Source organism: Gorilla gorilla, chromosome 6, assembly GCF_029281585.2.
Source record: "Gorilla gorilla gorilla isolate KB3781 chromosome 6, NHGRI_mGorGor1-v2.1_pri, whole genome shotgun sequence".
NCBI classification, from domain to species: Eukaryota; Metazoa; Chordata; class Mammalia; order Primates; family Hominidae; genus Gorilla; species Gorilla gorilla.
In genome coordinates, this window is record NC_073230.2 from 12,261,977 (window position 1) to 12,275,803 (window position 13,827).

Genomic DNA, 13,827 nt, shown 5'->3' on the forward strand with positions numbered 1-13,827 from the left:
CCCGGGGAGGGAAGAAACTGGCCTGAGACCGTCTCTCCTGTTTTTGGTGACTAAGCAGGTCCGCTGCCTGCTCGTGTGTCTGGCACAGCTCAAAGTCCTGCTCCTTTTTGCCCATTCTGGACACTGGCTTGAAGGACACGCATGTCTGCAGATGGGCAGAAGGAGCTTTTTATACAGTTAAAGAAGGATTCGCTGGGCTCTTCGGAGACTAATTCCATCTTGTTTTCAAAATTTGCTGCCCTTCTCAATTTCACCAGAACCCGGAGGGTAGACAGGCCTCTCCCAGGAAACAAGCGACCAGGCTTTGCAACTGGAGTTTCGGGATCAGACTCGGGCCAGGTTGGCGCTGAACGCCCCCACCTGCCAACCTGGGGCCACGTGAGTGGGGGCCCAGGGAATGATGAAGATCCAGCCCATCCTACCCAGGCCTGTATGGACGGAGGAGCAGGTCTGGTGGAAAAGGAAAACCCATGTTGTTCTAGAAGAGGGCAGAGGGGAAGGGCACTCGGGCGGGGACAGCACAGCCGGACAGGAGGAACAGGCGCAGCTGGCTGGGGCAGTTCTAGAAGAGGGCAGAGGGGAAGGGCACTCAGCAGGGGCAGCACGGCCCGGCAGGAGGAACGGGCGCAGCTGGCTGGGGCAGGCTGGTCAAGGCGCGGGTATCTCCTGCGGGTGGAGGGAGGCACTGGAGTCCCACTCCTGGGAACCAAGGCAATGGAAACACTTGCAGGGCCCACAAGGAGCACAGAGACCAGAGCGTGGGCCGCCGGCCACAGCCTATGCATGCCTGTTGCGTCCATCAGGAGAGGACCAGGGAATGGCGTGCCCCAAAAAATGGGTCAGCCACATCCACCCACCTGGAGAGGTTGTGAGTGAGAAAGGAAACCACAGACAGCTCAGCCAGCGCCATCACACCCAGGAAGAAAGGAAGAAAGAAAGAAAAAAATGAAAGAGAGAGAGAAAGAAAAAAGCCGGGTATGGTGGCTCACGCCTGTAATCCCAGCACTTTGGGAGCGCAAGGTGGGCAGATTACAAAGGTCAGGAGTTCAAGACCAGCCTGCCCAACATGGTGAAACCCCGTCTCTATTAAAAATACAAAAATTAGCTGGGCGTGGTGGCATGTTCCTGTTATCCCAGCTACTCAGGAGGCTGAGGCAAAAGAATTTCTTGAACCAGGACCCGGGAGGTGGAGGTTGCAGTGAGCCGAGATTGTGCCACTGTACTCCAGCCTGGGCTACAGAGCGAGACTCCATGTCAGAAAAAAAAAAAAAAAAAAGGGAAATGAAATGGTGAATATGTTGCAGGAAACTGTGAAAGGTGCTCTTTGGGGCCAGGTGTGGTAGCTCACATCTGCAATCCCAGCACTTTGGGAGGCTGAAGCTAGAGGATCACTTGAGTCTTGTCTCTACAAAAAAAATCAAAAAATTAGCCAGGGCATGGTGGTGCATGCCTGTAGTCCCAGCTACTCGGGAGGCTGAGGCAGGAGGATCACTTGAGCCCAGGAGGTTGAGGCTGCAGTGAGCTGTGACTGCACCACTGCACTGCAGCCTGGGCAACAGAGTGAGACCCTGTCTCAAAAAATAATAATTAAATTAAATGAAGTAAAAACAAAGAATGATTTGAGACACAGTAGTGTTAAAAGCAAGCTGAAGCTGGAATAATGTCAGTAATAAAATGAAAGCCCGGAAGTGAGGATGGGGGTCGAAGCATCCTAAGATCTAGTGTTCCACAAAAGGATGAAGATATTAATATTTTAAGAATTACTTTGAAACTAATAAAGAAGGAAAAGGGGAGTTTTTAAAAATCCAGTCAGAAGCCAGTTGCGATGGCTCACACCTGTAATCCCAGCACTTTGGGAGGCTGAGGCGGGTGGATCATGTGAGGTCAGGAGTTCGAGACCAGCCTGGCCAATATGGTGAACCCCCGTCTCTACTAAAAATACAAAGATTAGCCGGGCGTGGTGGCGCGTGCCTGTAATCCTAGCTACTCTGGAGGCTGAGGCATGAGAATCGCTTGAACCCGGGAGGCGGAGGTTGCAGTGAGCTGAGATCGAGCTACTATACTCCAGCTTGGGCAACAGAGCGAGACTCCGTCTCAAAAAAAAAAAACCCAATCAGATAGGAAAGTATAAAAATCAAAGGCAAAACGCACAGAAAATAGTGCAAAACAGATGGTAAAAATGTGGCCAAAGACATCAGGAATGGCAATAAACCTAAATAATTCGACTTGCCCATTAACAAAGATAAGACAGGTGAACAAACAATGGCTTTCAAAACATAAAACAAAAGGACACAGAAAGGGTGAACCTAAACTTTCCCTGGTTCCATGTACGGGCATGGAAAAAACTGATGAGAATAGTAAACCAGTGAAAGGGGATGTGGTACTCATCCCAGGCAAAGAAAGATTCTAGGCCAATAAGAATCATCAGGACAGGCCAGGAGCGTGGCTCACGCCTGTCATCCCAGCACTTTGGGAGGCCAAGGTGGGCAGATTGCTTGAGGTCAGGAGTTCAAGACAAGCCTGGTCAACATGGTGAAACCCCATCTTTACTGAAAATACAAAAATTAGCCGGGCATGGTGGCAGGCGCCTGTAATCCCAGCTACTCAGGAGGCTGAGGAGGGAGAATCGCTTGATCCTGGGAGGCGGAGGCTGCAGTGAAATGCGATTGCACCAGTGCACTCCAGCGTGGGCGATAGAGCGAGACTGTCTCAAAAAAAAAAGGGCCGGGCACAGTGGCTCACGCCTGTAATCCCAGCACTTTGGGAGGCCGAGGTGGGCGGGTCACCAGAGGTCAGGAAATCAAGACCATCCTGGCTAACACAGTGAAATCCCGTCTCTACTAAAAATACAAAAAATTAGCCGGGCGTGGTTGCAGGCGCCTGTAGTCCCAGCTACTCGGGAGGCTGAGGCAGAATGGCGTGAACCCGGGAGGCGGAGGTTGCAGTGAGCCGAGATCGTGCCACTGTACTCCAGCCTGGGGGACAGGGCGAGTCTCCATCGCAAAAAAGAACAAAAAGAAATAAATAAAAAATGAAGTAAACCAATCTTCATTAAAGAAAGGGATTCGGCCAACACGGGTCTCCCTCCCCGAGGACTCTGGCCCAGACGCTCTTCCAGCAAACCTTCAGGGCCAGCCCTTACCTCATACAAACTGATCCGGAGAACTAAGAAACGGAGAAAGCTCCCCAATTCATGTTCTGTGAACCTTGTTACTAAAATCAGACAAGGACAGTGCAAAAAAAAAAAAAAACAAAAAAAACAAAAAACGTAGACCAATTTTACCGATAAATTCAGATGGCAAAAACCTAATTAAAAGATCAACAGTCAACATCACTAATTCTCAGGGAGATGCCAATCAAAATCACAACGAGACGCCACCTCACTCCTGTTAGAATGGCCATTATCAAAACAATGACAGATCACAGGTGTTCAAAAGGACTGCACGCCGTTGGTGGGGATATAAATTAGTACAGCCTTTACAGAAAACAGTATGGAGGCTCCTCAAAATATTAAAAATATAGGCTGGGTGCAGTGGCTTACGCCTGTAATCCCAACAGTTTGGGAGGCTGAGGCGGGAGGACTGCTTGAGCGCAGGAGTTCGAGACCAGCCTGGGCCAACATAGTGAAATTCCATCTCTACAAAAAACACAAAAATTAGCCGGGCATGGTGGCGCGCACCTATAGTCCTAGCTGCTTGAAGGCTGAGGAGCGGGAATCGCTTCAGCCCAGGAGGTGGAGGTTACGGCAAGCCGAGGTCGCACCAATGCGCTCCAGCCTGGGTGACGGAATGAGACCCTGTCTCAAAAAAAAGAAAACCTAGGAATGTAGCACTCCACGTTAACAGATTAAAGGGGGGAAAATATGTTGATCACAGATGCAGAAAATGATTTAGTCAAATTCAGTGGTCATTCACAATTTGAAACACAGAACACAAAGATTTGAGACAAACAGGGCAAACAAAATGTTAGTAATATTAAATCCCAAATCATCATCATCATAACATCAGTTTCAGGTGTGGGATCACGGGCGAGTGACAGATTCTGTACTGTTCTGTGTTTTGGAAGTGATTCATTATTTTACAAAGGAAAAAGGAAAAGCCCCCCAGGCATGCATGAGGGATGGAAACGGCTGTTTTTAGGTCCTAACGATGACAGTTCTGGAACACACAGCACGAGCGGGCAGCTGCAGCAGGGAGGGCCCGGGCCTTCCCGTCAACGAGGAGGCTGGGTCCACCCAGAGCTGCGCTTCAGCTTCAAACTGCAGGCTGCCCAGCAAACAGGCGCTGGGGTGGAAGGTTCCAGTCCTCCCTGCACCTCAGCACTTAGGAGGATGAGGGCTGGGTACACTCCCATCCCCTCCGCACCCTGCCTCAACACTAGAACTCCAGCTGTCCTGGAGCAGAGCCCCAGAGGGAGGCCACCACGCCTGTTACTGGGCCCACTCCCAACTCCCATGCAAACTTCTCCTCAACACTGAAAGCCCACAAGATGTCAGGTGCCACTGTAGGGGCCCGGGCCTGGACCACCTCCTCGCCGTGGGTCAGGCTGTCCATCACCCTTCGATGCTGTCCGGGGCCTGGCTTCTATGGAGCCCCCTCCTGTCAGGCTGGGAGGCAGAGCCTGGGTCCCTCACACAGTCCCAGATCTCGCAGGCCAGGACCCACCCCCAGTGCATGGCATCGGGACCTGGCTCTGGGGAGCGGGTGTTTGCCAGTGAAAGTGGAAGGCGTTCGGAGCTCAGCTCTCCCTGGGCCGGGCAGTGGGGATGCTGGGGACTCCAGGTCAGTGGTCCCCAAGCTGTCCCATGCCTGTCCCTCCTACCTTTGAAAGAAGGATGGACCCCGGGTGGACAGCAGCAGGCACATATGGCAATAATGGGCTTTATGGATGGACCATTTTTGGTACGTGAGGCACTCACAGGGTTCGGCTGTGTCTCAACCCAAATTTCATCTTAAATTGTAGCTCCCACAATACCCACATGTTGTGGGAGGGACGCGGTGGGTGGTAACTGAATCATGGGGGCAGGTCTTTCCCGTGCTGTTCTCCTGATAGTGAATGAGTCCTCACGAGATCTGTTGGTTTTAGAAAGGGTGGTTCCCCTGAACACACTCTCTCGCCTGCCACCATGTAAGATGTGCCCTTGTTCCTCCTTTGCCTTCTGCCATGATTGTGAGGCCTCCCCAGTCACGTGGAACTGTGAGCCCATTAAACTTGTTTCCTTTATAAATTACCCAGTCTCAGACATGTCTTTATTAGCAGCGTGAGAACAGACTAATAAAGGCACGGATGGGAATCACGCAAACCTCTGTGTACCACAGCTTGACTTAAGGGGGTGCTGCCAGCCACTCAGCCTGAGCCCCCCAGACACACCCCCTCCCTCACTGCCTAGCGTGGCCACCACCTTCCACTCTGCCTTCGTCAGTGTTATCTCACGTGTGTGTCTTAAACAGGATGGCTTGGCTGTGAATATCATACGTACGTGTGTGTGTGTGTGTGCGCGCGCGCGCATTTAACCGTATCACAGACACTGTGCTAGGTGCTTTTTCCCAACATTGTCTTGGATTCAGCTGCACTGAGAGAGCAGTGGCTGAAAGTCATTCCCTGCCACCAGGAGGAGACACGTGGCGTCTTCAGCTCCCATGCGGACACACTGCCCTCCACCAGCAGGTGTCTCTCTAGGGCCCACTCGAGAGTGGGAGCGTAGGCCGCAGGGGCCGCACGTCTGTATCGGATCAACCGAATGGTTTCCCAAGTGCCCCAGCAGCATCTAGAGTAGAGATAGTGCTTTCTGTGCAAACAGCCGTTGGAGAGTGGCGGTGCACTGCCTTACCTCTAACCCAGGAGCTACGCCTTTCCCTGAAGGAGCAGGTTAGTTCTAACACAGAATCGGGAGAGCAAGGGAGGAGAAGGCTCAAAAGAGGGCCTCGTGCAGCCATAAAAAAGCATGAGATCAGCCGGGCACAGTGGCTCACGCTTGTAATCCCAGCACTCTGGGAGGCTGAGGCAGGTGGATCACCTGAGGTCAGGAGTTCGAGACCAGCCTCACCAACATGGAGAATCCCCATCTCTACTAAAAATACAAAATTAGCGGCTGGGCACGGTGGTTCACACCTGTAATCCCAGCACTTTGGGAGGCCGAGGCGGGTGGATCACGAGGTCAGGAGATGGAGACCATCCTGGCTAACACAGTGAAACCCCGTCTCTACTAAAAATACAAAAAAACAAAAATTAGCTGGCCGTGGTGGCGGGTGCCTCTTGTCCCAGCTACTCGGGAGGCTGAGACAGGAGAATGGTGTAATCCCAGGAGGCAGAGCTTGCAGTGAGCCGACATTGCACCATAGCACTCTAGCCTGGGAGACAGAGCGAGATGCCGTTTCAAAAAAAAAAAAATACAAAATTAGCTGGGCGTGGTGGTGCATGTATGTAATCCCAGCTACTTAGAAGGCTGAGGCAGGAAAATCGCTCGAACCTGAGAGGTGGAGGTTGCCGTGAGCCGAGGTCTCATTATTGCACTCTAGCCTGGGCAACAAGAGCGAAACCCCGTCTCAAAAAAAGAAAAAAAAAAAAAAAAAAAAAAAGCACGAGATCATGTCCTTTGCAGGGACATGGATGGAGCTAGAGGCTATTACGCTTAGCAAACTAACGCAGGAACAGAAAACCAAATACCTTCTCACTTACAAGTGGGAGCTAAATGATGAGAACACATGGACACAGAGAGGTGAGCAACAGACACTGGGGCCTTTCAGAGGGTGGAGGCTGGGAGGAGGGAGAGGATCAGGAAATACAATGAATGGGTACGAGGCTTAACACCTGGGTGATGAAATCATCTGTATGACAAGCCCGCACGATGTAAGTTTACCTACGTGACAAAGCGGCACTTGTACCCCCGAACTTAAATAAAAGTGGAAAATAAATAAACTAATAAAATTGTGAAGATTCTCAAAAAAAAAAAAAAAAAAAAAAAAAGCCAGGCACAGTGGCTCACACCTGTAATCCTAGTACTTTGGGAGGCCAAGGCAGGTGGATCACTTGAGTTCAGGAGTTCGAGACCAGCCTGGCCAATATGGTGAAACCCCATCTCTACTAAAAGTACAAAAAAAAAAAAAAATTAGCCAGGCATGGTGGTGCGCACCTGCAGTCCCAGCTACTCGGGAAGCTGAGGCAAGAGAATCCCTTGAACCTGGGAGGTGGAGGTTGCTGTGAGCAGAGATTGCACCACTGCACTCCAGCCTGGCGATAGAGCAAACAAAACAAAACAAAACAAAACAAAAACAAACAAAAAAAGAAGACCTCACCCATCCAGTCTTAAGGGTGCCCTGAAGCAATTTCCCAAAACTCAGAGCTTCCCAGGGTGATGACTAAAGAAGCAAAAAAGGCCGCCGCTTGGATGGAAGGACAAAGCCCGGAGCTGACCCCAAGGCGTGGGGAGACCCCTCGGGACTTGGCTTCCCCGGGAAGTGTGAACCCCCAGGACCTGCTGCCCAGAGGCGGGCACAATAACCGGGTCATACTCACAGTTGCGCCTGCTTCTCTGCTAGTTCTTTGGTTTTCTCCTACAATTGCAAAGCGGGAGAAAAAGCAAGTGAGAAAAACAGGCTAACACAGGGACGCGTTCAAATACACATTATACCATCGACAGGAAAACAAGCCATGCTGCCCCAGGCATCCTGTGTGACGCTATTTATTCAAGCTGTGCTGGAAAGGACATTTTCCATGTGACTTCAACATCTTTCCATTCCATTACCGACTATGACCTACAAGTTTCCTACAATAGAGTATCTCACAACTTTCTAGCTTACATAACAACCGGCTATTTAAAAAATAGTAGAGGCTGGGCAAGGTGGCTCATGCCTGGAATCCCAGCACTTTGGGAAGCTAAGGCGGGCAGATCACTTGAGGTCAGGAATTCGAGACCAGCCTGGACAACATGGTGAAACCCCATCTCTACTAAAAATACAAAAATTAGCCAGGTGTGGTGGCGCATGCCTATAATCCCAGCTATTTGGGAGGCTGAGGCAGGAGAATCCCTTGAACCTGGGAGGCGGAGGTTGCAGTGAGACGAGATCACGCCACCACACTACAGCCTGGGTGACAGAGCGAGACTCCGTCTCAGAAAAAAAAAAAAAAAAAAAGAATTATTCTTGCCTCAGTAGTAAGTTATTATCCGGCTGAATGTAACCGTGATGGCTGAGTGCGCGTAGACTAAGCGTGTATATTTGGTAAGGAATGAGGACGGGGCAGTGGCGACACAGTTGCACATTCTCAGGAAACAAACGCGCAAATGATATTCGCATGGGATCTGGACAGCACCCAGCGGAGGCTTCGGATTCCCACAGTGGGTGCAGGGGGAAGAGGTGGACTCAGGCTCGGTCTCATGCCTATCAGCTCAATCTCTGGACCAGGCAATTCACCTCTGGGAGCCTCTGTTTCAGAGCCTGTAGCATAGGGGCAGGGTGAGCCCTGGTGTGCTGCGGGGAGTGGGCCAGCCACACAGTGAGCCCCAGGTGGCTGGGACACAGGCTGGGACCCGGGTCCCTCAGCAAGTGACTTACGGCCCCCTGGCTTCAGTTTCCCTGGCTGTGACATGGGATGTGGCATCTACATCATCAGGGTGGTTGTGATAAAGAAATTAAACACCGTTTGGTTTGCAAGTAAGTGCCTGGCACAGAGGAGACTCGGGAAATGACAATGATCGTGCGAAAACCCATGACTTCTGGCCAGCAGGTAACTCTCGGTCACAGTGGCCACGATGTGGACACATACTACAGGGACATCACCTGGCCCTGTGTCCATGACTGCACGGAGGGGACACGGGCATGCTGCAGTGGCACTCCCATCAAATCCCATGCCGGGAACCCGAGGGGAAGAGGCACGGACACCCGGATTACAACACCCACGGTGCACAGAGATGGCTCCCACTGACCTCTGGACAGGGCAGCCTGTGCTGGCTTTTACTTTTTAAAAGTCTCAGACATTTAAAATGTGGATTTCGATATGAGAAACTGATAAGATTTCTACACAGTCAAGTGGTTCCCCCTTCCCATGTCTGCCAGGGATAAGCAGGGCCCAGACTAGCGAGGGTCTGAGGGTCTCTGAACGAACTTGAACAACTACGAGTTGTCCTTTGGGTCCCTGGGAGCCAAGTCACTGTGGGGTGGGGCCCAGCGGGGGGCCATGACTGTGTGATGCCTGTTCCAGCACTCATGGGCCCAGGGCGGTCCTGATCACTGGTGGTCACACTGGATTCCTGGGGACATTGGCAATGCCTGCAGCCATGGGTGTATGTGCGTGTGTGTGTGTGGCGGGGTGGCAGGGGGTGACCAGCATCTAGGGGCGGAGGCCAGGGATGCTGCTGAATCCTCTGCAATGCACAGGCCAGCCCCACAGCAAGGAGCTCTCCTGCCACAGTGTCCACAAGGCCGGGGATGAGAGAGGCTGGCCTGGAGGAAAGTTGGTCAACGCACAAAAGGTGACGGGCCCTGCACCTCCAAACTCGGATCACGGATGGCTCCAGTGGGTATGTGCTCAACCGGCCCCTGGCGGCAAGCACAGGGCACCAGCACACACAGGGGCTTCTGGGGCTCTTGGGCAGGGGCCTGTGAGAGCTATCAGTGTCACCTCGGCCTCGTGGTGCCCAGGCTCAGGGGCAGCTCACTCCTGGCACGTGACAGTGCTGGGCCCAGCTGGACCCCAGGGAGGGTACAAGCCCAGAGCTCAGGAGGTGACCTAGGACCCCACGCAAACCCCACCCTCAGGGGCAAAGGGCTGCAGCTGACACCTTGGGTTCTGGAGCTGCTTCTGGTGGCCTGTGGGGCTGGGGGGCAGCGACAGGCAGGGAAAGGCCGCCCTGCGCTCAGCAGCACAGCACCGTGGGGGTCAGATAGAGGCGCTCCCGCCTCCCAGCCGGGGCCAGCTCCGGGCCCCCTCCTCCCCCAGCCCGGCACAGGACCCAGACCGCCCACCCCAGCACACTGACCCAGACAGTCTCGCGGATCCGCCTGGCTATCTTGAGCAGGAGTTGCCCGAATGTGCCCGGCTGGAAGTGGGTGGCCGAGTGCTGGATGCAGAGGCACAGGAGGAAGGCGGGGGTCAGCTTGTGGTCGTCGCCCCCCGGCTCGATCAACGTCATGATCCTCTGCAGCAGCGTGTCCTCCAGGTGGGGCTCAAACTCCAGGAGCAGCTGCTGGCGCCGGGGCAGGGTGGCCTGAGTAGGAGAGGCGGCTCCCCGGGCCCCGAGCGCGGCCCCGCACAGCCGGCAGCTCTGCGGCACAGCCCGGAGGCGCGCCAAGGCCCGGGCGGGCAGGGGCTGGGCCTGCGCGGGGTCCTTGAATAGCAGCAGGTAGTAGAGCCCCAGGGAGAGCAGGTCCCCGTGGTGCAGCACCACGGTCCTGTGCCCCACCTCGGAGAAGTTGACGGAGATGGGCGCCCCGGGGATGGGCTCCAGGACCAGCCTCCCCCCGGCCTGGCCGCTGTCCGGGAGCGGTTGCCGGCGGATGGTGCAGTGCAGAGGCAGGATGTCGGGGGCTGAGAGGCTGATGCTGGGCTTGCTGGAGGGGGTCCGCTGGCCCACCGTGTGCCGGTCCCGGTTGAGCACATACACCAGGCTGTCCTGAAACAGAGACTCCGCTCAGGGCAGGCGTAATGCGAGCAGCACACGGGAAAAGCGTCCCATGTCTAGTCACTGGTTGCTGAAGCAGCGTGGCTTGGATGCTGTCGCCACGGGCTCTCCATGTCCCTGGCCACCCCCACACCAGAACCCCGACAGCTCTCAGGAACCCGCCCCTCGATGTCCGGGCCCATCCCAGAGGAGGTCGGTTTCCCGGAGGAGCACACGAGAGACCCAGGAGAGGCCCAGCTTTGAGACAGCGACAGGCCAGGTCAGGGCTGGCCGGGAAACAGGCACTGGTTCTACAGACCAGGCCAAGGACTACATAACTTCCCCCAGGTCATCCCCATAACTGTGTGGGAGCACTGCCGCCTGTGTGGGAGCACTGCCGCCTGTGTGGGAGCACAGCCCCCAGTGTGGGAGCACCGCCGCCTGTGTGGGAGCACCGCCGCCTGTGTGGGAGCACTGCCGCCTGTGTGAGAGCACTGCCCTGAAGGAAGATGCCACCTAAAACCTGGGCACAGGAGCCCTATGGCTATAAAGTGCTCATGGAAATGAGCAGCAAACGAGCTGGTTGCACAGGAGGGCGGGGGTAGGGTGAGCAGGGGGCGGGGAAAACAGTTGTCTGGCAGGGCAAGTGTCCGGCAAGGTGAGGCGAGGTGGCCCTGCGCCTGGCATTTGCTCGGGACGACAGCCTGCCTGCTCTGATGGAAGTGGTGAGAAATGGCTCTGGGCAGACAGGGGTGGCATGGGCCTTTGCTCGGTGCCCCCTCAGAGAATGTGGCCACCAATTGGTGACTCAGCAGCCCCCTCACCAGGAGCAGGAAGCAGACTGGCCCTGGCCAACTGCCCATGCCCTTCCCCAGAGCCAGGCGGGAGACCAAGGCTGGGAAGGCGTGAGGAGTTCTCCCTGAAGGCGCCTGGTGCTGAGGGCACCCACTCTGGGATTGGGGAAGTGAGGAGCCCCCACTGCCGCCCACCGTGGCCTGGACAGGGAAAATGTGGATGACTCCACATGTGCCCCCGCCATCCCACTCCACAGCCTCGGCACACCCAGAGGGGCTGCAGCCACAGAGCTCGCGGCCGACTGGGCTAACGGCAGGAGGAGGCCTTCACTTCTGAGTCCCGCCTGCTGTCCCCGCAGTGGCACCGGGCAGTGGGTGTCAGGAGGGGAGGCTCACGTGCTGCTGGCTGTAGCCCTGCAGAAGGAGCAGATGTGGGGACTGGTACAGCGAGTACCGCATGGTGTCCGGGCCGGGCTCCTCCGGGCCCTGGGCAGCAGCGGGCAGGGCGTTCACTGGGCTCAGGCTGGTCTCACTGACTGTGCGGCGCAACCGGGGTGGAGGGGAGCTCCGGGCATCCCCCAGGGCCAGGGCCGGGGTTCCCTTTGCGCGACTCCGCTGCAGCCTCCGGGCCTGGGCGTTTATCCCTGGAACAGAAGCAACACAAGGTGAACAGTTAGAAGTCTCATAGCACCAGGGCTGGGCGTGGTGGCTCACCCCTGTAATCCCAGCACTTTGGGAGGCCGAGGTTGGGGGATCACCTGAGGTCAGGAGCTCGAGACCAGCCTGGCCAACATGGTGAAACCCCATTTCTACTAAAAATACAAAAATTAGTTGGGCGTGGTGGTACACATCTGTAATCCCAGCTACTCAGGAGGCTGAGGCATGAGAATGGCTTAAACCCAGGAGGCGGAGGTGGCAGTGAGCTGAGATTGCACCACTGCACTCCAGCCTGGGTGACAAGAGCGAAACTCCATCCCCCGCCAAAAAAAACAGGTAAGTCTAATAGCGCCCATGTCCCGGGTCCTTCTGAGTTCAAATCCTACTAAGCCACGTCTCCTAATGCCCGTTACTATTCTGTCAAAACAGGTCTGGTGGAGACTCAAGGACTCTGCCCTCTAGCCACGCCCCTCGAAAAACCAGACAGTGCCTTGGCACCACCGTGGCACCCACAGAACAGTCTCAGAGCAGGCAGCCTGCCTGTCAAATCCTCAGGCTGAGGGGACCACGCCTCCCCTGCAGCAGCCCAGGGTCGCACTGCGGCCTGCCCGACCAGCCAGCACCACGGCCCACAGGCCTCAAACCACAGACGTTTTCCCACGGCAGCCTGGGCCTCTGCAGGGTCACCACGCCGCCTCCAGAGCGCTGCCCCATCCATCTGTGCACCAGGCGAAACTCCCCTGGGGGGGTGCTTTGATGAGATGAGACGGACTGGTCAGCATCCTGCCCCTACTTTACAACGAGGAGGTGTCACTGTGCCACATCACCCCAGCCCATGGGGCTGCCGATGGTCTGCTCCTGCAACAGCATCGCTGCCTCCTTCCCAAGGCTGCCTCTGATACCCCCAAGCCAAAGCAGGCACACACACAAACACACGTGTGCATACACATGCCCACAAATACACATGCACCCACACAAAAACGCATACACACATGCACACACATGCACCCACACAAAAACACACATGCACACACACAAAAATATACATGCACACACATACACACATGCCAACACACATGCACCCACACACATTAACACATACATGCACACAAACATGCGCACAGTTCAGAGATAACACACACCCTTAGAAGACTTAATATCTCATAAATACAGACACGCTCTCTAAATGCATGCTCTGGGAAAGCCAGCCGGCTGCGATAGATGAAAACCGCTCACCAGTCCCCAGCTGACCCGGCGCTGTCTTTTCTGAGCCCTCTGCTGAGTTCCCTGTACGCAGCCTTTCAGGTTAAGATCCGTCCCCATCTGTGGCGGCCTTTCCTCCAACCATTCCCAATAAAACCAAACAAAAGCCGGATGGAGGGAGGCGGCAGCTGGCTGAGGACGACCCTTACCAGCGCCAGCAGCCCCGCCGTCCTTCCCAAGGCAGCCGGCAGCCTGTGCATCTGCAGCCCGCAGGGGGCCAGGGCGTGAGGGAGGCTGCTGGGCTGGGCTGCTCACCGCCCGTGCTCCTGCCGGCTGCAGAACCCGGCCCAGCCTGGCAGGCGGCAGGTGCCCAGCAGGTGGGGCCCAGTTCCCCTACCTCATCCCACCCGCCACTCCCACAAGCGTTACCAGCCCCACAGCTCAGCCTCATTGCACAACTATGGGGCCAGATCTGAAAGAAGAACAAAAACAGCTCCAAATGATGCTCCGGCCCTCAACTTTCTCCCAAATCCAGGGCCAGGTTGTAGGAGGTGACCTCAGAGTGACCTGCTGGAA

At 55.3% G+C, this 13,827-nt stretch overlaps 1 protein-coding gene across 5 annotated transcripts in view; it reads right to left on the reverse strand.

Moving 5' to 3' along the window:
• RADIL (Rap associating with DIL domain) overlaps window positions 1–13,827 on the reverse strand; it is an 84,042-nt gene that overhangs the window by 25,120 nt on the left and 45,095 nt on the right. For all 5 annotated transcript variants that reach the window (XM_031013052.3, XM_031013051.3, XM_055346443.2 and 2 more), the window contains exons 3-5: window positions 11,788–12,035; window positions 9,977–10,609; window positions 7,516–7,553 (exon numbers count right to left, since the gene is read on the reverse strand). In XM_031013052.3, the coding sequence (XP_030868912.2) occupies window positions 7,516–7,553; window positions 9,977–10,609; window positions 11,788–12,035 (919 nt within the window). The remainder of the gene's footprint in view (window positions 1–7,515; window positions 7,554–9,976; window positions 10,610–11,787; window positions 12,036–13,827) is intronic.